The following is a 23,792-nucleotide window of genomic DNA, read 5'->3' on the forward strand; positions in this document are numbered from 1 at the left end:
TACCAATATAACTTTATTACTATGACTTTATAAGCCGTAAACAAGGTGCTGACATCTCAGTTCTTAACACAGGACCTTATGCAGGGCCTGATCCCAGGATTTGAATGCTGGTTTGACTGCTGTAGTGACCAGTGTTTCCATAACAACCAATCAGAAAAGTCAGAGTTAAAGACACTCTAGCCATAATGCAAGTGCAGCAAAGTGTCGTCCTCTATTTTCCAGGACTTTATAAGAAGCTTGTTTGTTGTCAAAATCTAATATTGGTGCATTGCAGCTGTCTTCCACTGTGTTCTGAGTTATATTGTTAAACGTACGTTAGTGTCATTGCACAGTCTGTGGTTCCTCAGATGATCTCATGATGTAGTTTGAGCTTCTTTCTGGTTCATGTTTTTTTTCATTAAAAGTCTGAACTTGTGTTTTGCAGCCAAACAGCAGAATGTGAGAGTGTAGAAGAAACTTTCCACCCCTGCTTTTCTCTCTTCTGTCTGTAGATCCTCGGCTCTCCGCACACACACACACACACACGCACGCGCACACTCACACACACACACACACACACACACACTAGCGATGTAGTGCAGCTCTAAATAAAACGTTGACTCACGATCTATTATTGATACAGGCAGGGCTTGAGAATATGTGTGACATGGATTTTGTTTTCTACACTCACTGTTGGTGTCCTCATTGTTTCCTTCACATCGCCCCCCCCCCCCCCCCCCCTCCTCTTTTCTCCCCACAGACGGGGCGGAGGGGCAGATGAGTTCCGAGGAAGAGGAGGCCCGGAGGATAGCCGAGATGGGGAAGCCCATCCTGGGGGAGCACAGCCGCCTGGAGGTGGTCATCGAGGAGTCGTACGAGTTCAAGGTTCAAACTTTTCATCCCTTTATTTGACCCACAGATGATTATTTCACACATGCACAAAACTTAAACTTTTGAAGTTTTCAAGATGAGCTGCATGTATGAAAGCTTCCAGATGAATTTTTCCTGGTACACTTTTGGCATGAGCTGATGTGTGAACACAGCAGGAAATATTCAGGAACATTCACCACAAGCAAGTGGGAGGGGGTGATCGTCCCCTCCTGTCCCACTGTGAGGGATGTCTGTGCAAAGATTTCAGAGGCAGCCTGCCTGACGCTTTTAGGAGAGCATCATGTGAGGTGGCTAAAGTTTCCTCTGGGAGGAGAGCAGCATCTTTGTGATTTATGATGTCTGTCCTCATGAGTTTAAATCTCTCTCTCTCTCCCCGTGTCTGTAATTTATGTCTGCAGCGCTCCTTGTTGTTTTTTAACCTCAGTTATTATCCTGATATCCTCGATAAATGTGATGATGACTTATTGATGGAAGCCCAGAGCTGCTTCGAAGGTTTATTACCTCAGATCATCCCATTCGTGAAATAATAAAAAAAAGACATGAAATAAAACTCCTAAAGCTGCAGGCAAAACCACTGAACATCCACTCAGTCAGACTTTTAATTTACAAAATGTTATTCAAAATATGTCAATGAAAGTTGGACATTTTGCTCCTGAAGCCGAAACCCAGAGCAGGAGTTTCCCGCCCTGCTCACAGCCGTTTGGGGGGAAAAAGCATCGATCTGTGCTTTTCTGGACATGTTGTGAAAAATCCATTGTTTCGTTCTTTCTCACATTCCTGAGGCGGGTCTTAACCCCCTCTCAGGGAGCAGGTCTAATGTGGAGTTTGAATTATTAAAAAGCGCATGTGTTGCCCTCGATACAGCTGCCAGCCCCGAGGCGTGCAGAGCGGGGCTGTGCTGTCACTGCGTTCACCTGTGCATGAAGAGCGAAGTCGGGGGGAAGCCGAGCACATCAGGATATTTGAAATGTGCATTAAAGCTCAGGTGTATTTTTAAGAAATCAAACCACAAACCACACAAGGCCATATCTGCTCAGACCCCACTGCCTGCCGCTCCAGCAGCAAACCAGTAAAGCAGTAAAATAAATATTTTAGCACTCGGCTCGACTACACGTCTCCCTCCACTGAAGTCTCACACACACACTGATTATATAACATTACTGCAAAGCCGTCTGTTTTCTGCTCTGATGAAAATTTAAACAATGGATTCTTAATTAAGGAAATGTTCCAGTTCCCTCAAGTGACCTGTTAGAGCTGTTTTTACAGTCGTACTGAGGTGATTATTTTGTGTTGTTTTACACCTCTTAGTCTGTTTTTAATTCTCCAGATAAACATTTCAACATGACGTGAAACTTTTTGATATCAGCGCTCATGTTTGCGATCAAGGCGAGGATGTTTTGAAAGCCCCGAAATCCTGAAATCCACTCCAGACTTTATGAATTTACTCGTTTGTCTTCTTTATCTTTCATCATGAACGTCGGCAGATTTCTGCTGCAGCCTTTTTAGTTTCATACTAAATTAAACACATTCAGTTATTAGTGTGTATAAATCATGGGGCAACCTCGAATGTTGAAAAAGGAAGTCAACATAAGTTCATAATCCTGATGTTCTTTGAGGGTCCGCTTGAGACCGGCTTCAAAAGCCAGGAAGTCACATACACACCCATTAAAAAAAGCTGTTTTTACAGCATAAATGAACATGTTTACAGCCTGATGTTTACAGTCTATGATTTAAATGTGTCACCTTAAAAAAACCCTCTTTTGCTCTTTTACACATTCTCTCGATATTAAATATACTTAGACGTTATATTTGAAAAAGTCAAAGTTTGACTTGTCAGAGGAAGCAAACAAATCAAACATCCTCCTCCTCAAAACTTTCCCCCAATTAAAAGCCCACATCACATTAGATTGTTTTGATGCTTTGAGAATAAATAATAGACGGAGAGAGAAAGAGAAACAAACAACAACAGAACAGATAAGTGAGAGCGTGTTGTTCCCTCATCGCTCCGCTAACATTCAATATCTCCGTCCTGTATTTGATTAGGAGGTCAGCTGAACCTCGGTTTCCCTTTTTATTGGCCCTGTCTCTTGTGATTTGTGGTTAGTGAGCAGCGAGTCAGGGAGCGATGTGATTTAATATGATTGGCCTTTAGAGTAAATACACAGGCGATCGATGAGAGTGGATGGAGAAGTTGAAGTTAAAAACACCCCGGACGCAGGGCGCTGGCATTCTGTGTGCTGGTGACCGAATCTGGACGTGCGCAGGAGGGATGACCACGCCCCTTCCTGTAACTTAAACACACATTTAACTTACAGATAAAAAGTCTCTCTCAAGTCGCTGCAGAAGAACACACTCACAGTCATGTAAAGTTTGATCAGTGTTGGTTTTTGTTATGTTTCCTCTCGCCTTTCATCAAATAACAAATCAAAACAGCTTAAAGACCATGTTTCTCATGTTGCTAGATTTTGTTTAAAATGTGTTTTTCCTTTAAAGAGGACATATCCTCCTCCTCTTCCACCTTTTCAAACAGTCTCCTGTGGTCTACATGAAACATCTGTGCTGTGCAGAGTTTTCCCCAGTAGACATCACTTCTTTACTGGCTGCAATAAAAATGGCGTACCTGTGCAAAAGTTTTGTTCTAAGTTGGGGATGGAGTCCATGGGCGGGATTTTTTTTTTTACCAGAATCCCACTGTGACATCACAAGGAGAGCAAATTAGAAACAGAGCATTGTTCTCTGTGTTGTAAGACTTATGCAGACCACAAACAAAGGACTGGATGGGTTTATTTCACATGTTGTGGGTCAGTAGACACTCAGGTTACCCACATATATGTTCAGAAACATTGTCATAATATATCCCCTTTAACAGAACTCTTATATTATTTAATACCACAGCTAGTGTTCAAGTGGATTAGCATTTCTTGTTAAGCTAATAACTTTATTAGCAAACATCTCCCTTCTCTTTAGCTGGCTCCAAAACCAAAGATGGCGACAGCCGCAGGCAGTCCACAAACCTGTGGATACCATCCCGTTAGCGACGTGCACTTCTTACTCACTCTACTGTTCAGCTGCATTTGTTTGTGTCGGGCAGGAAGAGCACAGCGTGGAGACAGGTGTAGCTACACCTGAGCGACTCTGTCAGCTGTCCTCGGCTGTAATTGGTCGCTAACGAGGTGTGTTGTGTGTTTTTGACTGTCAGAGCACCGTCGACAAGCTCATTAAGAAGACCAACTTGGCGCTGGTGATCGGCACACACTCCTGGAGGGAACAGTTTGTGGAGGCGGTCACTGTCAGCGCAGGTGAGCTCCCCGTGTGTGTGTGTGTGTGTGTGTGTGTGTGTGTGTGTGTGTGTGTGTGTGTGTGTGTGTCTGTCTGTGTGTGTGTGTGTGTGTGTGTGTGTGTGTGTGTGTGTGTGTGTGTGTATTTTGAATACTTGTGCCATGGAATTAAGAATGTGTAATTCATACATTTAAAAAAATGGTGCTTAACAAATATAAAAGGTCGGTCTGATTATTTTTTGTGAGTGTGACTTCTGTTTTGTTTTTTGTTTGTTTCGTTTGTTTTGTTTTTAAATAAATTCTTGGAACAAATTTTGTTCTGATATGTTTTGTTTTTGTAACCAAACTAGTGTCTTAAATAATAAGATTTGTAATAAGGGTAGGTGTAATAAGATAAAGCTTCAGCCTTCACCTTTTCAGTCAAAATGTTTTTGTTTTTTCTTCAAGAAAATAATAATCATCATAATATCATCATAATCATCAATAAATGATTACTACTACATTAAACTAATGTTATACACAGGAGCATACAGGGGCCGCCTTGTTATCCTCAGGTTGATTTTCTCTAAATGATGATGATCTGAAGGTGAAAAAAAGGTGCTGTATTTCTCTTCTGTGCATCAATAAAGCATGAACAGCAGATGTTAAACTTTAACCATCAGCCTTTGACTTAATGTGTCGACTTCAAAGACGGCTGTTCATGTGTAGAATAAACAAACGACTGCAGGGCCTTGTTATGTCACAGTATTGGAAAACATGAATTATTGAACGAGTCCTCAGGCAGGCAGTGGAGAAAAATCTTTTTACTCTAAGAAACGTTGGTGGGAGTGGAAGTGATTCAAGACCTCCATCTAGTGGAAGTAACAGTGCACTGCTGACAGTAAAGAGTCCAGTCTGGAGTCAACAGATGATCTGTTTGGACTTTAGTCTGTATCCTGTTTGTGTTTGAATGTGATCATGTTTTCATAATGTGCATGAAACTTGTCAGCGACTCAAAGTTGTTGAGACAAAGACGAGTCTCTCTCTTTTTGGAATGCACATTTTAATTTTTTTAATAGATCAATAGAACACTGAAACAACTTTACTACACTCTTAAGTCACTAAGGACAAAAAATGTCCACTTACAAAAAACTGCTATAAAAATAAAACAGATTGATATTTTTTTCTACTTTTTTCTGCGTACATCTCTTAAACAACTTCAGCCCTGCTCAAAACTACCATTCAATCAATCGTTTTTAGGAATTTAACCCTTTAAATGCCAGTTTGATTACTTGATGTCACTGTTGTTATTTAGGGAAAAAACACAAAAATTTGTTATTTTCCATATAACAAATATTTGGTTTAAAATCAGTCTTGGATATGTCGAAGATTATCCAAAATATTGACTTTGATGCATTGTTAGTTTTTGTGTAACGTCAGATTTTAAACGTAGTTCCCTGTTTGGACATTGGAGAGCGAAAATGTCCAATTTACAAAAAACTGCTATAAAAATAGAACAGATTCATATTCTTTTCTACTTTTATTCGCGTAAATCTCTTAAACAACTTCAGCCCTGCTCAAAACGATCAAATATTTAATAATTATCAGGAATTTAACCCTTTAAATGCCAGAATCATGTAATCAAACTGATCCAGCTGTTCTGACTCTGAGGTCGTGAACGGGTTTGTCTTACCTGTACCTCTGTTTCTCTCCCTTCAGGCGATGGTGATGACGATGATGAGGAGGGTCGCGAGGAGCGTCTTCCATCGTGTTACGACTACGTCATGCATTTCCTCACCGTCTTCTGGAAGGTTCTCTTCGCCTGCGTCCCTCCCACGGAGTACTGGAACGGCTGGGCCTGTTTCTTAGTCTCCATCAGCGTCATTGGCCTGCTCACCGCCGTCATCGGCGATTTGGCGTCTCACTTCGGCTGCACCGTGGGGCTTCGGGACACTGTGACCGCGGTGGTGTTTGTCGCTCTGGGAACTTCTATTCCAGGTGAGTGAAAGTTTTTTTTGACTTTGTGAGAGAGGTGATGTGAGGACAGTAACAGACTGTTCAACATGATGATGATGATAATGATGATAATGATGATGATGATGATGATGATGATGATGATGATGATGATGATGATGATGATGATGATGATGTGCATCAACAGAGGTGAGGGAAACCACATACTATACTACTAGTACTGATTTGGCCAAAATGCAGTATGCAGTATGCAAACAACAGCGAGATCTGCAGTATGCCAAAAATACCAGGATGTCATACTGATTCAGGAAAAATGTACAGTATGCATCGGACCAGTCTACCTCGCGTACTGTTTCCCACAATGCAAAGTGCCAGGTCAGAAATCAAATGCCGGAGCGCAGCTGTTTGAACTCGTCGGTGGCGGTGACTGAATATCTTGCCACATTGGGCATGAACAAACATGACATGTTCATATATTTATAAGTCTTACCACCTCAGACTTTCCTGCTTTGTAGACTGTACAGTTCATGTGTCACAGCTGGACCAGCAGCTGCAGCTACAGGGTCCTTGGCTTGCTCTTCATATTATTCACAGCTGAGTAAAAGTTAAACCTGAATGAAAAGTATACGACAACTTTAATAGCATGCCGATCATATTTCAACCCAGGGCATTGTGTATAAATGACAGAATATATGAGAGATTGTAGACTTGTTAATCACCTCCAGACGGGCTGTTGTTTACTCCCGCATTCCAGGACCAGAAACCAGTTTAACCGTGTCAAGTATACCGCAAAATAACCGACGACTGGCAGTCATACTACATACTACTGTTGAACTCAGTCTGCAGGATACAGTATAAACTGCATATTGATTTAGATAATAGTATGTAGTACACGGTTTTGAAAACAGCCACAGTGTCCCTGAAACCCGAGTGCCACAGTCGGCCATTCAGGACGTTTTCTTTGTTTTTGATTTTGAAAATAGGCCTCTATACTCACATACGCATGCACTAACCTCTGCACCAGCGCCACCAGCTCCACCAGCTCCACCAGCTCCACCAGCTCCACCAGCGCCCCATGAATCTATTTATATTTATTCTCTGTTCCTCAGTGTGTTCTTCATTCCTTTGTTGATACTTCTTCTAGAGAAGAGCTCATTTTTGTAAACAGTCGCTTGAAGCCCACATTGATCTGCATCGAAAATCAAAAAATGTTTAACTCTCCACCTCTTGTCTAACCCTAACCCTTCCATCCTAGACACCTTTGCGAGCAAAGTGGCCGCCATGCAGGACCAGCATGCTGACGCGTCCGTTGGCAACGTCACCGGTAGCAACGCTGTAAACGTGTTCCTGGGGATCGGCGTGGCGTGGTCGGTGGCCGCCATCTACTGGAAAGTGCAAGGGAAGGAGTTCAGGGTGGACCCGGGGTCGCTGGCCTTCTCCGTCACACTCTTCACCATCTTCGCTTTCATCGCCATGGCCGTGCTCCTGTTCAGACGTCGGCCCGCCTTTGGCGGCGAGCTGGGCGGCCCGAGGTTGCCCCGCCTCCTGACCAGCCTGCTGTTCGTGGGGCTGTGGTTGCTCTACATCCTCTTCTCCAGCCTGGAGGCCTACTGCCACATCCCGGGCTTTTAAAAAAAAAAGAAAAGAAGATGCAGTGAGTTCTGGAAGAATCCTGCACGGCGGCAAAACACACATTAACACACTCATTCGTTTACTGACCACACACACCCGGGCGCCCTGCAGCCTGGAGGTGATGCAGGGATCAGATTCATGTTCACACACACACACACATCATATTAACGCATGTGTAAACAGATCCTAACACACACACACACCCACCGTTACAGGCATGATGAAGGACCAGGGGAAGTGTGTTTGAAGGGCGAGAAGTGTGAAAACAGAAGGTCACTGTAGCAAAGTTAGCAGAGAGCAGACGGAGAACGGAGAGAGCGAGGAAGTGGTCGTGACATTTTTGGAGGTGAGAGAGGGTCAGGTGAGCTGCTGGAGGGTTGTTGTTGATTTAAGGCCAGGTGGGTTTAGGAAGGATCGGAGACGGAGGCATCGGGTCAGCCCGCTGATGGAGAAGAAGCCTGTGTAGAAAAAAATGTATCCATCCAAGTTGCATTGAGGGAATCTCGCATTTGTTTGTCCTCCCACCCCTCCTCTCCTCTCCTTTTCAAGTACAGCTCCACCCGTCTTCACTCAGGAGGCGGAGCACAGAGTGAAAATAAAAAAGGAGTGAAATGTTTACAATAGCTATAACATGAAGTTTGTTTACTATGGGGGGGGGGGGGGGGGGTTCTTGTAAAGTGATGCTCGTCTAACACACTGTATAGGTGAATGCGTTTCTCCACACGCGCTGTAAATAGTCAAAAACCAGTGTACATATATCGAGTGTAGTGTTTTCATTCAGCAGACAGACTCAGACTTCCTCTGTCACGCACATGCTTAACATTAGACTTGAAGATAACTTAGGGAGTGTGGAAATGAACGGCGATATATTCAGCCAATGAAATACTGACTTGAGTCTCAGCTGATACACTAATGGATCAATGTTTTTAAAAAGAGCCATAGCATCCTGCGTCTCTGTCGCATTTGTCTCTCGACTGAATCGTTTCCGTGGTAACCTTTGATAATTTCAAACTGAAGATCGTTTGCATGTAAAGTCAGGATCATCTTCTAATGCACACACAGTTCAATAGAAAAGGGAAATAAAGTTGTAAATTATAAAACATCCCTGTGTTTGTGTCTGCTCAGCTGCTCCTTGATGTGAAACCTTCCTTTTTTTTAAAAAACGCTGTGTCAGAAAGACAGGAAGTAGACGGAAGAGAGTTTGGTCTGAGAGGAGCAGGAAGGACGTTTTTTTGTGCACACACACACACATGTGCGCGCTGTGTGGAGTGTAATCACAACACACGTGGCCAGAGAAGTGAATGTGAGTGCAGACAGACACTGAACATGCAGTCAGTCATCACTGTGTCATTCTGAGTAGTGACAGACTAATCCATTACTGTGGCATGAATCCTGACAGACTAATCCTGCACCTTTCTGTAGTGACAGCAGCATGATCGGACAAACACACGCATGGATGGGTCAAACAAGACATAAACAGTGTTAGCTAACCCTTCCAGTCGTCAATTTTGACTCCACAGATTCCACAGATGCTTAAGATAGCACCCATACAATATAGCACCCATACAATAGAGCACCCATACAATGCCTTAACTCCAACTCTCAAGTAAAAAAAATCTCGTATTCAAGCTTTCAGCTGTACAGACTGTCCAGGCTGCACTTTATGTTGTGTTTCTTCTTTCAGCGACAAGCGGTTAAGTGTGCAATACATGAGAGGGAGTCTATATGAACTGTCTGCAGCTCTAAAGTAGGCTAACACAGGATGCAGACCACAGCGTGGAGACTGTTGTAATTGTGTCTCCGCTCATCTGTGCTGACTGAGAGCACAATATCAGTACCAGACATGCTAAAAAAATCACTTCCCATTTTGAGGGAAAGTCTTTGTACAAAAAAAGCTAACAAAGGTCTATCGTGTAATTGTTCTCTAGACTATATGTTTACAGTCTGCAGGTCAGCAGCAGACAGCCTGGCGAGCTCACAGGATTTCTGTACAGAAGCAGCAGCAGCAGCCCTGTGTCCGGTTAGATCATCTTTTTTATAAATCATAGCAACATTAACAGGTGGTTCAGTGAACGACTCATTCATGAACACCGCTCTTCTAAGCATTTTATGTCATGCTCAGTATTGCATGGTAGAGTTGGAACAACATCGGCATGCTGTTTGCAGACATGCTCTGATTGGCTGAGCATGTCTGCAAACAAACAATCAGTGCATTAAAAAAAAGGCCATAGCAAATTTACCGAGCGTTGTGCAACAGATTAATGATAATTCAGTGGTTAACTAATAGATTAGAAGGTCAGAGCATTTAAAGGCCAGCCTCCTTTTTACATGATGAGAGCTAATCATTTATCATGACTGTAATAATCCTCTCTGCACAATATCAGTCACATCACACACATCTCTCTGTGAGTGCTACGATAACAAACTCTCGCCCACAAAATGATAAGTGCTATAAAAAGTGGAATTTGTTACAACTCGTCGTCGTCGTCGTCGTTCATGAAATGAGAGAAAGGATTTGATTTGTTTACCGCCGTGAGCTCACCATACTTTGTAAAACTTTCTAAAAAAACACTTTTCTATCTTTTCCTTGCAGATATAGCCAAGGTAGATTGTTTTGTACTTCTAAACGACGTTTAGAGGAGTGTCAGTAGCCTATATGCCGCCGCTTGTGTAGATGTCATCGTCTCTGAATTTAGTGGATTCGACTTTGATATATTTTCCACGGTGATGAAGCCCCCCCCCCCCCCCGCCTCCCTTTGAACCGCTGAAACAGTGTAGTGTATCATAACATAATCCCATCTATTGTTCCGACATAGTCTGCTGACTGGTTTGCGTCTGCGTTTACTTATGTATATATTTCTTCTCATTAGAGGATTTATTTAGATATTTATTTATTTACAAGCATGGGCGGTTCGAGGCAGGGGCCAACAGGGGCCAGTGAGCTTGGTTTCCCCCCCCGTGGCCACCCCTCCAAAAGGAAAACCCATACACAGTATTTGACTCAACAACCTGACTCACAATCTAGTATTAAATATTGTTACTGAAACAAATAAATCATGGTATTTAATGATGGGTGCTATTATTTGTCATAATATGTATTTTTTAAAGGGATTATCTTTGTCTATTTTTCACCTGAGTTTAATGTTCCTCTCTGACAAAACAGCTGGCCCCAGTTTGGCCCCTCTAGAACCGCCACTGTTTACAAGAAGATTATTTATCTATGGATATACGCTGCGCCGCAGGGGGTCCCTGAGGGGCGAACGGTTTGGAAATCATTTTCCAGGAGGGTTGGTTTCAATGTGCAATACAGAAAACAGTTTCAACACGATCTAACTTTAATGACTAAGTAGCTTTGACGAGAGGTCAGCACACATCTTTTCTCTGCTTCAGTGTTTGTCGTAAAAAACCCTCCGCCAACATACATCTCTTCATCGCTCCTCGTCCTGCAGGGGGAGGAGTTCTTTTGAGTGTACGTAGCATGTTTACATGAAGAAACAGAGTGGAGCATTGCCAGTATAATCGTCAGTCTTGGGTTAAGTCATGAGCTGAAGACGGTGGTGTTTTTTGTAGATATTAATGCTGTCGTCGAGCCTAACTGTAGTTTACTTACTAAACAACTAGGTGGGACCAAGATTACACACACACACACACACACACACACACACACACACACACACACACACACACACACACACACACACACACACGTCAGCTGAACTCGTGTGTAATCTTTGACTGGGTAAAAAATGGATCTGGACTCGCTTGGATTTACGTACCCAGCAGTTGTCCCAGCAGATGTGATCCAGATGTGGCTCAGCACCCGCTAAAGGAACTGTCTTCAATGCCTGGACAATGTTCCATGTTTCCATGAACTTCTGTACTTACTGTCTGGCTTTGGCCTTTGCTGTTCTGTAGCTAGATGTGATGACCCCCCCTATCCCCCCCACTCCCACTCCCATCTAGACTCTCTCTCCCCTCCTCAATCGCCCCTCCCTCGTCTTTGTGTGTGTCTGCTGTGTTTGTTCCTCCTCCGTGTTCCTCTTGCAGATGCATGATGAATCCCTGTGTACCCGTGTTAGCAGCATGGTCTTCTATGATGGACGCCGATCGGCATTATTTTTTTTATCGGGGTTTATTCCCCCCCACCTCAGTTCAAATCCGAGACACCAGAGAGGGTCTTTGTGAAGTGAAATCCAAACATCCAAACATCCAAACATCCAAACTCCATACCACACACAGACACACACACTCGGGACAGATTTATGGATTCAGTGTCGACTACTTATTTACTACAAGCTGTGAAAAGAGTGCTGCTCTGTTGTGTCAAGGATTTGTTTGCATCGAACAACGTCCCAGGTCATCTCTTTGTTTGTCTTGTATGATATTTCTATGTCCGTGTAAGTGTCTTCTTCTTCTTCTGTTCCTCTTCTCACGTTCGCTCCCTCCCAGGTCTTGCTCTTCAATGTGTCTCTCTCTCTCTGTGAAGTTTTTTCCTGTGGTGATGAAACGTTCTCTCTCTCTGCCTGAACCTTTGTAGGGAAGTTACTGACTGAGTTACTACAATATCTTGTGATAGACATATACATTTATTCAATACTGTAATAATAAATTATTAACTGCTCATGATTATCTAATTATTTTTTTTTAATGAAATGCAGAAAAAAAAAATGTTAGAAAAAAAAAAAATTACAACTTTTTTTTGAGAACATGGCATGAGGTGTAATGTGTTACTGAACGAACATGAAGGTCTTGAATCAAGTGATGTCGACCTTATTGGAATATAGTTTATTTATTTTCAAGGCGTCATGTGTCTGTGTCGTTATTGTTTCTCCTTCTGATCACACGGCGGTCCAAACCCAACACACTGTGAGGATGAAACATTTCACAGGTTACCCATAACTCTAAGCCTTTAGCTAAAAGTTTCCACCAAGCGGCCCGGTTTGGTTCAGTACAGTTTGGTACGGTAAACCCTGATCTTGGTTGCTGGATATGAAGATTCTTTCGACCAATCAATGGACTGCAAGAGTTGGATTGGTACACTTGGCACCCCAACAGAAGGGAACCAAAAAAGTAGGACAGTATGGATCAGTTATTTTGGTACCCTTCCCAACTTTTGACAGTGAAAACACCAATGAATGTGTATCATAAGCCCCGTTTCCAAGCGGTTCAGTTCGGTTTGGTACGGTTACACATTTATTGGTGTTTCCACTGTCAAAAGTTGGGAAGGGTACCAAGTTAACTGATCCATACCATCCTACTTTTTTGGTACCCTTCTGTTGGGGTGCAAAGCGTACCAATCCGACCCAAAGGTTGGAGCTAGACACACTGCAGTCCGTTGATTGGTCGAAAGAATCTTCACTTCCTGTGGTACAGCGGTAATAAAATGCACCAAGTTTAAGTATCTTGTGGATTTGGAGAGAGTAATTTCAAGGATGTTTTTGTTTGTTGCCTTGGAGATTTTGTGATTCAGTGATGTTTAAGGGTACAGTTGGCTGCAGAAATGTGAGCAAGATCAGGGTTTACTGAACCAAACCGGACCGCTTGGTGGAAATGGGTTTAAGAATTCTCCTGTAAAATGTTTCATATGAAAACACTGACATGTTGGTGTGTTTCTTAGAGTCTAAGGTTCTGTTTAAATTACTGACGTAAGACTTTAATCTAAGGGTCCAAAGCAGCCCATACAGTAATCCAGTGGTTCCCAAATTTGTTTCAACTGAGCCCCCATTTGGCAGATGAAAATATTTCCAACCCTCCACATCCCTCTGTTCATCACACATCAGCATATATTCACAAACAAACACAATGTCAGGCTAACACATTCCTATACTTTGAGAAGAATCTATCTCAAACATTGTCTGTAAAATAAAACTACAGAACAGAAACTTCAGTGTGACAACAAACGATAAAGCGATAAAAGTGATGCTAAAACATATAACTTGTAAATGTGTGACGTCTGGTGTAAACTCACTTGCTTTGATTTGTTAGCAGTGAAAGCAATGTGCCGTCATTACTCCGGGCGGGGGTCCCACACCCCACTTTAGGAAACTAATCTATTCATCCTTCAAACACTTCCCTTTGTGATTTCAACCATGAGAGAATTGTATGCATAGTGGCCTGGAAGAGGCCAATAATACATTATAGATAGATTTATACTTTATTGACCCTGAGTGAAATTCAAACAACATGCCTATGTCTACTTTTTGCAATTACATTGTATGCATATATTCAAAGTTTCACTATAGTTAGACATTTATTTATTTACAGAAATAAACAGCAACCTTTTTAATCATGTCAAAAATAATCGGCATTTTCCAAGAAACATTATCCCATAGTTTATTTCTTTTAAAGGAGACACACATGTTTATTTTACATTCAACATGTGTAATGAAGTAAACACAAGATGGAATCACAGCAGAAACACCCAAAGTATTCACAGAGACATCTCTGGTATCACCATAGAGACAGAGCAGCACTTCATTCCTCTTTTGTCTTCACTCTCTGGTTTTAGTTTGTCAAACATCAGGTTTTCTTTCTTCCCACCACAGACTTTAGATTGAGAGATTAACATGTGCTTCAAACTCGAGGAACAAAGTAATCAGTGACGGCAGCCTCCACCAGTCTTCACCTCAACTGAATGTTAAACAGGAAAAAGGAAACGTTGCAAAAACACTGATAGTATTATAAGAGAAGAACTCTTCAGAGTTTTAATAAAAGTGAATCTTCATCCCCAGCGTGTGACTGTATCCATAGATCAGATACAAGCAGGTATCTGTAATTTATTACAGCAGGGGTGGAAGCTAACAAATTACATTTACTCATGTTGCCGTAACTGAGGAGGAATCTGGATTTACATCAGAGCAGAACAGACCCAGATATACAGAAACGTATGCTTGCTTTAGGGTTTGGTTAATAATTTAATGTACATATTACATTTTGACTCTTAGTTAAACAACTAGTTTTGATTAAAAAGATGAATATTAGTCCAGAAAGCCTGTTTTTTTTTTCAGAGCAGTCATAGAAAAGGTGAGTTATCGTTTCATCTGCAATCTGACGATAATGCAAAGAGGGTCACGTTTGGCCTATATTTTACAATAACCGAATTAATAAGGGAGCATCTTCAAGGACACTTCTCACACCTGAATTGACACAAAATGTTTTCTGGTTAATTCTCAAATCTTCTTTTAGTTAATGTCAGTGTACAGATTACTCTATTCAAATATAGATGCAGGTTTACTACAGGTGTCCCTCTGAATTATTTCCCTTACACATGTGTTAGGCTATTAGTTTTTAAACTCCGTAAAGGATCTGAATTCCCCATGAAAAAAAAATCCTCAAATATAGTATGATGCTCAAAATCTCTCACAGAATTTGACAGAAATATTTTTTATTTATTTTATTTTATTTTATTTTATTTTATTTATTTATTTTTAATCCAGACAGAATCGCGTCAAATACAATTGATTGTTCCTTAGTGGAGCACAAAATACCTTATTTCTGAAACCAGTAAACATGTATTTATCATAGACTGTAAATATTATATATTATTATTATAATTATTATATTTAATAATATTATAATTATTTATATATTATTTACAAGTAGGTATTTATAAGTGACGTTTCCGGAGGTCTCTTGAGTCGCAGTGCGCAGATGCGGAAGTGAAGAACAGAGGTTTGGATTTCGCTGCTGGTGGTCGACCGGGTCAACCTCTTCGAACGACATGTGGAAACCTCGTCGATGTTCATGAGAGTGGCCATTTAAAACGTTCATTATACAAAAAAAAAACCAAACAAACATTGGAGAGTTGAACATCCCTTCAGACGTCTGCTGCGGAGGATTTAAATTCCTCTGAGCTCGGAGATAAAAACAGAAATCTTTTGGAGCAGAGAAGAAGGTAAGCTAGCCGACTCGTGCAGCCGCCATTGTTTATGCGGAGGCTCGGAGCGAGGCCTTCTTCAATTCTTCTTTATTAACCACCGAAACACACACATGCATCACATTTACTAATCATGCATGTTTAACTGTGCTTTCTGAAACGTCCTGCATTCGTTATATTTTATAAAGACGTAGCCTAGCAACAGGAAGGCTATGACGCGCTGATCGTAACGTTAAGTTACGTGGACTCATCCGGGTTTATCGTGTGTTCTCACATATTCAGCTTCATAAATACACAGTTAAATAACATGTTTATATGTTGCAGTCAGAATTAGATTCAGTACAGCTCTGGTGGGAACAGCTGAGCTATGATAACAGTATCTAACTGGTTGTAATGGGATCAGTGGGAGCCATGTTTGGCGCGCTGTGAAGATGACCAGTGTGGCGCTGCAGAAACCAAACGACGTGTTTTCACCCTGATGGATGTTTGTTTGTTTGTTTGTTTGTTTTTAATAAAGTTAACTGCAGGGAATTTATCTAGAAAGCTGAAGTTCATAAGGCTCTGTCTATGTCCTGGTCCTACAACAAACAGGTTATTTATTTATTTATTTATTTATTTATTTTCTACATTGTAATCGCCTGCAAATGTTTTGTATTATCGTTAGAATAAAATATAATGACATGTCGTTACAGCAGCAGGTTATCCAAACACACAATATGAGCAAAAAACACAATGTTAGCAAATTTAAACACAATATAATATTAAATACAAAGTAAATAAGCACTAAAAATATCAAAACTAAGAATGGGAATATATATACAACCAGGATTTAACTTACATTACTAGTCTTAAATATGAAGATTAAATGTAAATGTGTAAAAACAGAGTAGTAAATGGACAGTATTGACGTAAGTTAAAGTGCAGGAGTGTAGACATGTTATCAGCAGAAACTATACAATATAACGGTGAGTAGACAAATGAAGTGAACATGAGTGCAAGTTAACAAATGAACATAAACCACAGAAGAAGAGCAGGTTTTATTATTTTAACTGGCATAAAGACTACAGGATGAGACAACTACATAGTCACTTTACCGTCCTAGGGAAATCAAATTGCAGCATACTACTGAATTTTGTGAATCAGAGGGGATTTAGAAGTGGCTATAACCTATGGAGACTGAAAAATAAATAGTATACCTGTGTATACCCTGCACTGCACCACTGGTCAGAATATAATAATGAGACAGGGTGAGTTTACTTATAAAGCCCTTTTCAACAAAAAGGCAATTCATATGGCTTCATTCAAGACATCAAAAGCATCACAACACTAAGAGGACATTTAAAAAAAACAAAAAAATAAAAGCAGCCCAAACAGAAGCTGAAATAAAGTACTAGTTATATGACAAATTTAAGTTAATCTTACAGTGCAGGGTTATTTAGTGAAAATCAATGTAATGAATCAGCATAGTAGACCATGCAGCTAACCCAAATGAACAGATCCAGTTATAAAGAAAACTCAAGGTGATGTTGATGTAGCTTTATCCATCCAAGCTACTACATTTTATTCTTTTTTGCTTGAAAATGGATCCTTCATAGAAAGGTAATTTATTCATCCCCTGGGAAATTAAGGAGATGAAGAATGGTTTAATGAAAATGATTAGTTTGATTAATTGGCATCATGTACATTCCCCTGTTCTCCCAACAGACAAGGAAAGATGTCCTCCTCCTACCATTCATCATCCCGTAGTTCATCCCGGAACACTGACTGCAAAGTGTACGTGGGGGACTTGGGTAATGGCGCCGCCAAAGGGGAGCTGGAGCGAGCATTCAGTTACTACGGCCCGCTGAGAAGTGTCTGGGTGGCAAGGAACCCACCCGGTTTTGCTTTTGTGGAGTTTGAGGATCCAAGAGATGCAGAAGATGCTGTGAAAGGAATGGATGGAAAGTAAGTAGAATACACTGTAGTTGGTGTTTCTGTGACTTAATCTACAAAAATTGTCAAATAATGGACCAACAAAAGTTTAGAGGAAATAAAGGGGAAGAAGCTAAAGACGATATTTTTGTTTTTCTCCACTCAGGGTTCTTTGTGGTTCCCGTGTCCGCGTCGAGCTGTCAACAGGCCTCTCCAGGAAGGGCCGTGGGCGCCCAAGCCGACGCCAGTTTGATCCTAATGATCGGTGTTACCAGTGTGGGGACCGGGGCCACTATGCCTACGACTGCTACCGCTTTAGCAAGAGAGGAGGAGGAGGAGGCCGTCGCAGCAGCAGGTGAAGGAATACGGTCCATTTAGCATGGGGTCATGTTTGTTAGCATTTCAGTGCATGAAGCTCATCATGAGTCTTCTGCAGACAGGATTTGGCATCCTGCACCGTCGTCATCAAAGCAGAAGACAGTCCGTTATAAACCTGTTTTTTCCTTTGCATTCCAGGTCTCACTCTCGTTCGAGATCTCGCTCCAGATCCAGGTCCCGTGGGCGTCGCTATCGTTCTCGCTCCAACAGCCGTAGCCACAGTCGGTATGTTCGCATGGCAACTCAGACAAACAGTATTCAAATGTAACAGGAAATTCTTGTTCAGGTTGTTGGTCTGATGGCACTCAGTCTAAATTAGGAGCTAGTTGTGCAGATATTTAGGTGCACAACTTTTAACTACCCTTAAAAGTATAACTTATCCACAAACACAGGGGGACTTGATTTGTTTGAGTGTGGTCCCTCTTTCCAGCCAGTGTTGGTGCTGTTTTCTCAGGTTAGGAGAAATCAGTTTTAGCTAGCATCGCTTTATCTGGTGTGAGCCACAGGTGATGTCATTCAATCCATGCAGATCGCACCAAACCAGGTCAACATCTAAATTGATGACTGATTAACATAAAAGATTTTTGCACATATTTCAAGAAAACCAGGTGAACAGATTGGTCTTTTGTTTATGGTGTTTGTTTTTCTCTCTCTAAGGAGCCGTCGTCGATCTCCATCCTACTCCAGGCGCAGGAGCAGGTAAGGATACAGCTAGTTGTACTCTTGATTGAAACCCTTTTTTTACACCTAGTGTTAATATGCCTTCTGGGTGATCGGGTCACATGTGGCCAGCCTCAAGAGCAGGCCAAGTTTTCATATCACCTCAACACTTCAGTCTGGATCACCTACTCCTCTCTGTCGCTCCCACACATGAGCAGAGCCTCCATGTCGTGAGTCTGCATCACCAACTTTTGTCTGGTGTTTTTTTTTGCTGTTGACTTGTGACTGGATCAGCCATTGCAAATCTGTAATACCAGAACTGAAAAGACCCTAATGGCTGTTGAGAAATTGTTGTGCCTAACGTATAGTTTGTGAGCTGTTTTAGAGATATGACTGTGAATTCTGTTCTGCAGAATCGGGCAGATCTCAAGATACAATTTGCCTCCCTTATGGATCAATTAAGTACTTGTGCAGGATGTGTAATCATTTCTGCCTCACTCGGGTTGTTTACGCCTCAAGTGACGCCTTTGTTCCTTTTATAGCTCTGTAATGAAGCTTAACCCATTTCCTGTATCATTAGGTCTGGCTCCCAAGCCCGTTCCAAGTCCAGGACTCCAGCGAGAAGGTGGGTTGTTAAAAGATAATGACAGCTTGTGTCAGACACATGCAGCAGTCGTCATAAAACCCTCTCTGTCCTGGTGACATGATGGTAGACTGATGCAGACTGTGACATGCTTTAAATGTTTGCTTCTTTTGTTTTAAACATTTCTCAATGATCACTTGTGGCTAAAGCTAGAATTATGCTTCCTGTAAACACTAACAGAAAAAAACAGAACTTCCTGTTTAAACTGACTAATTTGCTCCTCGTTTACAGATATTTATACATGCATCTCAGCAGAAGAATCAATTCAGTGATAAATCTGTTTTTCTTTCTCTTTTTCAGTCGCTCCAGATCTAGATCTCGTTCTGGATCTGCACCCAGGGGACGCTCCGCACCCCGTGGGCGCTCTGCACCCAGGGGGCGCTCTGCCTCTCGCTCCCGCTCTCGGTCCCCATCAGCCAACCACAAGAGGAACAGGTAAACCCTGAAGTCTAGATGTCTCTCATTCACAAGCTCTAGGCTGATTGCATCAATTTCTTGTGCTTAGTCATGCAAGCTGTCAGTGTTGCCAAGATATCTTAGCAGTATGTAACAGCTCAGTTAAACAAAGTTCATGATCTAGATTTTCAGATATCAGTTTAGACCACATCTATCCTGCGTTTTCAGAGAGGGTCAGTTCTTCTCGATTAACCAGAGCTAGGTGCTCCATGCTAGGCAGGGAGACTATTAGATAGACCCCTCTTCCACTCGGATGCGTCATGCTGCAACTGGACGACTGCCACACGGTGCTGAGATGGACGACTGACACTCCTCCGCATCATCGACACCTGAGAGATCTGCAGCTTCTTCCATGCCCCTTGCCCCTGCTGATGGCCCTTTAGTGGAGTGCGAGGGGTAGACAGTGACTTGTTTCCTCATGTCTGGCGTCAGGAAGTATAAGTAGAGAGAATATGAGACGTCTTTTTTGTGCTCTCTTTACAAACATTTGAAAGCTCTGCACTATCAGCTCTGTTTCTGCACAGTGCAGCTTCACCAGTATCACTTTGTCTTGGAGAGAGAGCACAAGAAAGACCGTCTCCACTCTGTTCAGAATAATCACAGCTTAAACCAATTGGAGCATCCTTATGATTTATAACTGCAACTCTCTTCTATTCTTAATGAATACATTTAGGCTGAAAGACAAATATTTTCATTGGATTGACATGTGTTAAGTTAATTTAGTCAGGTTAGAATTGTAACTGTGTTTTTTTTTTCTTAATTTCTTACTCTGAATTTGGCTAGCTCAGTAGAACTCTCCAGAATAAAATGTAGCAGAGATCAGGCAAACGACACCATTGGTGTGACTTAGGTAAAGCATCTTTCCAGCACAGTTTTGTTTATTTTTCATATTTTCTTTAAAGCGTGTGGTGGGAGCTGCGCACTGCACTGACACCACAGCTGATCCCAGGCCCAGGGTCTGCCAGCTGGCGGTGTGTACGTCCTGCGGGAGGGTGACATAGCGCTGACCTGAGATCAGCCTTCGTCTGCACCTGGTGTTAGACAGCGAGAAAGAGGTCGACCTACAGACCGAACCCTCCCTACAGTGAAAGGGTGACCGTCTGTTCAACCGACGCACACGCTCAGACGAGATCAGCCCGCGCACACATTCAGTTGTTCTACTAGAGTCACCCAGACAGCCTTCAGATCTACCAGAGGGCTGACCACACAGATCAGAGTTCGACCACTACCTTTAAAAATCCATAACCTACCTACCAGACCCCCGTATCTACCTACCAGAGTTCTTCGGCCTCTGACTTAGCTTCTGAAAGTGAGAGAAAGAGCTGACGAGAGATCAGTCTTCAAGAGGCTCCCAGCGCAGTGTCTCTCCAAGTTGTAGTCATCCGTCCTTCAGTCCTTTCATCCTTCGCTTCTCTGTACTTGTTGTTTCTGCCACTGTCTGCAAAGGTAACCAAAAAAATCCAACCCCCTGACTAGCTTATGTTCATGGTGACAGAAATATGTACAGGTTTGAAATAGTCTGGGAAAACTGGTGACTTTTTAAGCTAAGGTTGAGCCTTTTAACATGCATGCTCAGAGTACAAATGTGTGAGTGTGTGGATGAGAAGTGGAAAGCAGCATGAAATCTATAGGCTGATGTGTGGGGGGGCTTGGTAAGATATTATTTTATTATGTGTCACAATATCATTACCATTTAAAGCCATTAATGTCTTAATTTTAGTGTTTAGTGCAGTCTCTCTTTGGTCACATTAGAGGTTTCCCGCCCTAGAGCCCGACCGATAAATCGCCCAGCTGATAATTTCAGCCGATATTGGCAAATCAAGTGACTACCAGTGTCGGCTAATTTTATTGCAGATATTACTAGATTTATATACCAGACAAATAGCATTTAATTTGAGTAACTAGCAGTTTCTGTCGCCAGCAGAGGGCGCTGTAAGCATTTTAACAAGCATCAAAATGTCAAGCGGTGACGCACGTACATGTGCACTTACTTTCCAGTTGATTGACCATCTTGTATTTGTTATTCTTTCTATCTTTTCCACAAGTCTTTGATACTTGCATTTTAGAGTATCTGTAGAGATAAAAAGATATCGGCATCGTTTTTTTTTTTTTCTCTTCTCCCCTTTTTCGATATCGGCCCAAAACATTCTATATCGGTCGGGCCCTAGTTTGGGCCTCAGTCCACATTTGAGTGTTATTAAAGGAATAACAATCTGTTCAAACTAAAGCAGACTTAGTGAAGGACTTGTATTTGAAAGGCTGTTGATTGCCTTTGGGGATTAGATTATGTATTTAGCTTTTTTTAACAGGACAGTTATTTCTCAGAAACTTAAAGATTAGTGTCCTTAGTTTACAGATTAAACTAATTAGTGGGTTTTTGTGTTAAACATTGATCTGACAAGTCAAAGTTGTTTTCAAACACATCAGGGCCAATCCATAATTAATGAAGTGTTCAGCATTTTGTCGTTTTTTGTGACCTTTCTTTCACCCTCCCCTGTGGCATGCTAACTCCTCTCCGTTTCTGTTTCAGTCGTTCCCGATCAGCAAGTCCAAACCGGAGCCCTACTCCAGCAGAAGACTGAGTGAGGAAGATTATAAGTCCCACCTAATGCTCCCCCCTTAACAGACAGACCCTCCCTCTCACCCCTGCTTCATGTCTGCTTTTACAACCTAGCAGAAGCTTTTTTTTTTTTTTACTTGTCTGTCTCTCCCCACAGTTGAGTTTAAGTTAAGTAAGTTTACTGAGGATTAGTTTTCTCCAACAGGGGTGCAGAGCTACGGCCTCGGATTGCTGAAGATTTAGTCAGTGTGGTGAAAAAACATCAGTTTCTATTTGATTGTTTTAAATGTTGTTGTGATTATCTTCTTACGAGTCATGTTTGCAGTGTAAGAATCAGCACCTATGTTGACGTAATTCTGAATGTTGAAGACGACTTTTAACAGGGATTTGGATCATTCTAGTGGAAGCTTGCCCTGTACGTATGTGCAGTTTGTAAGGGTGAGGACATTGCATCTTTTATTCTCAAAGGTAAAAACTCTGAACCTTTTCCTCCCACAACATAAAAAAGGAGACATCGTGGATTTTTTTGTACACCCTCCCTTTTTTTATATTTTTGGGTTCATTATATGATTTATGAAGACAGTATACGGTCTGCATGCCTCTGAAAAATGGTCACATTCCTACTGCTGATTCTCTGTGCTGACCTGCCCTTCTTACAAACCTGATGAACTTCACTGTTAGCTGAAAAAAAGGTTTCCGTTTGTGTTGATCCCCGATTTTTGTTTCTGTGAATTTTTGATTTTAAAATCAATACAGTGCTTCAGTTTGATTTCTGTAATGGCGGCTTTAACAGTTTTGTTCTGTTCCTGGCTCATATGGTAAGACAGTGGCAGTTTTATTTTTGAATAAACCTCTTCAACATACCTCTGTGGTGTTTCTGTGTTTACTTGAACACTTTCGTCTGTCTTGACTGATGAGCTTATATAATTTTAACCTTAAAAAGACAGAATTCCTCTGAATATAATTTGTGTGGTGAGACACTAGGTTAATTAAAGTGATTCTACTTTACTGCTTTGCAAACAAAGGAGCACAATGTGATAAACATACTGTAAACACTTGCTGCTAAATTGTCTTCTCTCTGGTTAGATAGATACTTTATTGATCCCGAGGGAAATTCAAAGCATCCAGTAGCATTTTACAAAGACATGCACGACACAAAACATTTGTTACAAATAAACAACCTCGCCCCTCCCCCTCCCTCCCATGCGTAGGCTATATATATATATATATATATATATATATATAAACCCGAAACAAACATTTAGGGAAGCCCCTACTTGAATTCAAATTAAACCTGTACAATTGCAAATAGACTTGCGTTACAAAAGAAATACATTTACATAACCAAATCAGGGATACAAATATATGTGCAATTTAAACGAAACCTATCAATAGTTAGTTTACACTGGTAAAATTAGGCCTGCATATACAAATAAAAAGTTCAGACCTTCTGAAAGTTTGTTGTTTATGTATGTACAGCAGTGTATTAAATGAAGGTAGTGCAAAATGTATATAAACAGACTTTAAACAACATGTTATCAAAGAGTAAGGAGATTAATTAACACTGAAAGTTCA

General features: G+C 41.5%; 2 protein-coding genes across 5 annotated transcripts in view; both read left to right on the forward strand.

Moving 5' to 3' along the window:
* slc8a2b (solute carrier family 8 member 2b) overlaps positions 1 to 12,534 on the forward strand; it is a 163,752-nt gene extending 151,218 nt beyond the window's left edge. For both annotated transcript variants that reach the window (XM_065960109.1, XM_065960110.1), the window contains exons 14-17: positions 740 to 864; positions 4,070 to 4,169; positions 5,847 to 6,125; positions 7,357 to 12,534. In XM_065960109.1, the coding sequence (XP_065816181.1) occupies positions 740 to 864; positions 4,070 to 4,169; positions 5,847 to 6,125; positions 7,357 to 7,733 (881 nt within the window). In that variant the 3' untranslated portion in view covers positions 7,734 to 12,534. The remainder of the gene's footprint in view (positions 1 to 739; positions 865 to 4,069; positions 4,170 to 5,846; positions 6,126 to 7,356) is intronic.
* Positions 12,535 to 15,395: 2,861 nt separating this feature from the next.
* srsf7a (serine and arginine rich splicing factor 7a) lies at positions 15,396 to 23,080 on the forward strand. Of its 3 annotated transcripts, XR_002278879.3 has the most exons (9): positions 15,396 to 15,627; positions 17,314 to 17,553; positions 17,687 to 17,875; positions 18,037 to 18,123; positions 18,556 to 18,597; positions 19,139 to 19,183; positions 19,502 to 19,636; positions 20,560 to 21,103; positions 22,188 to 23,080. XR_002278879.3 is itself a non-coding variant. In XM_020658745.3 (8 exons), the coding sequence occupies exons 2-8, from the start codon at positions 17,324 to 17,326 to the stop codon at positions 20,651 to 20,653; spliced, it is 822 nt and encodes a 273-aa protein (XP_020514401.1). In that variant the 5' UTR covers positions 15,396 to 15,627; positions 17,314 to 17,323; the 3' UTR covers positions 20,654 to 23,080. The 3 variants fall into 3 exon arrangements, 2 of the variants coding, with proteins under 2 accessions (XP_020514401.1, XP_020514402.1); XM_020658745.3 differs by having other exon boundaries at positions 20,560 to 23,080; XM_020658746.3 differs by lacking the exon at positions 20,560 to 21,103 and having other exon boundaries at positions 15,398 to 15,627.
* The last annotated feature ends 712 nt before the right edge of the window (positions 23,081 to 23,792 follow it).

Source organism: Labrus bergylta, chromosome 11 (genome assembly GCF_963930695.1).
Source record: "Labrus bergylta chromosome 11, fLabBer1.1, whole genome shotgun sequence".
Classification (NCBI taxonomy): Eukaryota; Metazoa; Chordata; class Actinopteri; order Labriformes; family Labridae; genus Labrus; species Labrus bergylta.